The sequence below is a fragment of the Galeopterus variegatus genome, unplaced genomic scaffold (assembly GCF_000696425.1).
Source record: "Galeopterus variegatus unplaced genomic scaffold, G_variegatus-3.0.2 Scaffold1543, whole genome shotgun sequence".
In the NCBI taxonomy this organism is placed as follows: domain Eukaryota; kingdom Metazoa; phylum Chordata; class Mammalia; order Dermoptera; family Cynocephalidae; genus Galeopterus; species Galeopterus variegatus.
This window is the reverse complement of record NW_007727654.1, coordinates 37819-40177: the sequence shown is the minus strand read 5'-3', so window position 1 is coordinate 40177 and position 2359 is coordinate 37819. Positions and strand designations below refer to the sequence as shown.

General features: G+C 44.4%; 1 protein-coding gene across 1 annotated transcript in view; it reads left to right on the top strand.

The window, feature by feature from the left end:
• SMIM7 (small integral membrane protein 7) overlaps positions 1–1798 on the top strand; it is an 11385-nt gene extending 9587 nt beyond the window's left edge. The window contains exon 5 of the mRNA XM_008577572.1: positions 942–1798. Within this exon, the coding sequence (XP_008575794.1) occupies positions 942–957 (16 nt within the window). The 3' untranslated portion in view covers positions 958–1798. The remainder of the gene's footprint in view (positions 1–941) is intronic.
• The last annotated feature ends 561 nt before the right edge of the window (positions 1799–2359 follow it).

Here is a 2359-nt window from a genome sequence, read left to right as displayed (position 1 = left end):
CGGTGGATTTTTTTTTTTTTTTTAAAAGATGACCGGTAAGGGGATCTTAACCCTTGACTTGGTGTTGTCAGCACCACGTGGGCTCAGCCAGTGAGCAAACCGGCTATCCCTATATGGGATCCGAACCCGGGGCCTTGGTGTTATCAGCACCGCACTCTCCCAAGTGAGCCACAGGCCGGCCCGGGTAGATGGTTTGATTTAGGATTTTTCAACTTTACAATGGTGCAAAAATGATAAGCATTCAGTAGAAACCATACTCTGAGTACACACACGACCATTCTGCTTTTCATTTTCAGTACGGTATTCAATAAACTATGTGAGATGTTCAGCACTTTATTATAATAGGCTTTGTGTTGGATGGTTTTGCCCAACCCTAGGCTAATGTAAGCATTCTGCACATGTTAGGGGATTAAACGCATTTTTGACTTAATGATATTTTCAACTTACCATGGATTTATCGAGACATAACCCCATTGTGAGTTGAGTAGTATAAGTACTTTCTTAAAAGAGTTGCTTTTTTTTTTGTCTTTTGTCTTTTTCTGTGTCCGGCAACAGATCGCAACCCTCAGTGTTGCCCCCGTACCGGACCGGGGACCAGCAACGGGATCGCAACCCTAGGTGTTGCTCCCGCGCCTCGCTCAGCCAGTGAGCGGGAACCGGTCTGTATGGGGGATCCGAACCCTCGGCGGGAGCGCAGCCGCGCTTCCCAAGCGGTGCACTGTAGCAGTGCGCCACCGGGCTGGCCCCAAAAGAGTTGCTTTTTTAAGTCTATACTTTGGTGGTATTAAGTATACTCACATATGCATCAGAGGAGTTACTCTTAAAATCAGAAAATGATGTAAAATAATCTAAATAACAGTCATGTAAAATAACCTCTAACAGGATTTTTAGAGCAGTAACTTCCCATCCTCACAGACATTTCTGCTCTCTGACTTTCCCAGGCTGTTTGGCTCTTGAGCCCCAAACACGGAACCAGGAACTCGCTGTCCCAGATGCTGCTGAGTCTCTGTTCCTCCACTCCTGATGAATTCAAGAATGTTTTTGACCAGAAAACCGGTGAACTTCCCAGAAAGCCCAAGCTCATGGTGGGTGAAAAAATGTTCGCCAAGATGTATATGGTTTCCCAGCCACGTCACTGTTTGCAAAGATACTTTCACCATGGTCTCTGAATTGTAATGCTGTCTACTTAAGGGGTTTCTGGAAGGTTTATACGAGGGGCTGTGATACAACTGCATTCCCCATAGATAAAAGAACATGTCTATATCATTTCATCGTATTGGAATCCCTCTACCAGCCTTTCACAAGTAACCTGCTTCTGGATATTTCTTGGTTTATTTTTAATAACCATCCTTTTGGTTGGAATCATACAGATTTAAGAAAATCATTTTTATACTGGGATCTGAACAGAAGGGTTGGCTCTGAAGCTTGACACAGCCTCTGTTTTGGACAGTGTTTATCAATAACAAGCAAGTTCAGTATTACTTGCTGGGTCTTACCAGTTCTATGGCCAGTTTGTGGTCTTGTGTCCAGATTCCTCCCCAATCCTGACAGGGTCTTCTCAGCAACTGGGCACAGCTGAGTTCATCTCCAGGACTTTAAGGAGTGGGTCACTGGTAACAGGGACACTGACCTTTCTGTTTAAACACTAAACTGTTAGCAACAGGGATGAGATAGGTCCAGTAATATTATTGGTTTCTACAGAAGAGGGGCAAGGAACAGTTGGCAGGGGTGTGAGAAGAAAGTTTGCTTTGCCTTGAAGCCCTTTGTTAAATAAAGTAACTTTGGTGGCCATTGATTGTACGGTTGCTAGAATGAGAGTGGTTTTATTATGCAGTGATATTGGGACCACATTCTGAAAGGTTAGCTTTCTGAGTCTGCTTTTGAAGTAGGCTATTTCAAGGTTGAAAAACAATAAGCCTTGGGCCGAGCCCGTGGCGCACTCGGGAGAGTGTGGCGCTGGGAGCGCAGCAGCGCTCCCTCCGCGGGTTCGGATCCTATATAGGGATGACCGGTGCGCTCACAGCGCTCACTGGCTCAGCGCGGTGCAGCCAGTCTCAAAAAGGACAAAAAAAAAAAAAGAAAGAAAAACAATAAGCCTCAATCTAGGAAATACGGCATTTTCCCTAGAAGCTTCTTGGAAATGGAATCCTTGTTTCATTTCCAAAATGAAATGTGGGTGGTCCATGCCCGAATCCCACAGCTGTTTGTTTGTTGTGGTTTTGAAATCCTGACTTGTAGGTAAACCTGGAGAGAGGAAAAAGTAAATACGCAGGCTTTTAGAACTTGGTAGCATTGAAAATAAAGCTCATTTCTAAAAGGACTTTTTTTAAAAAAAAAAAAGAGGACCGGTAAGGGGATC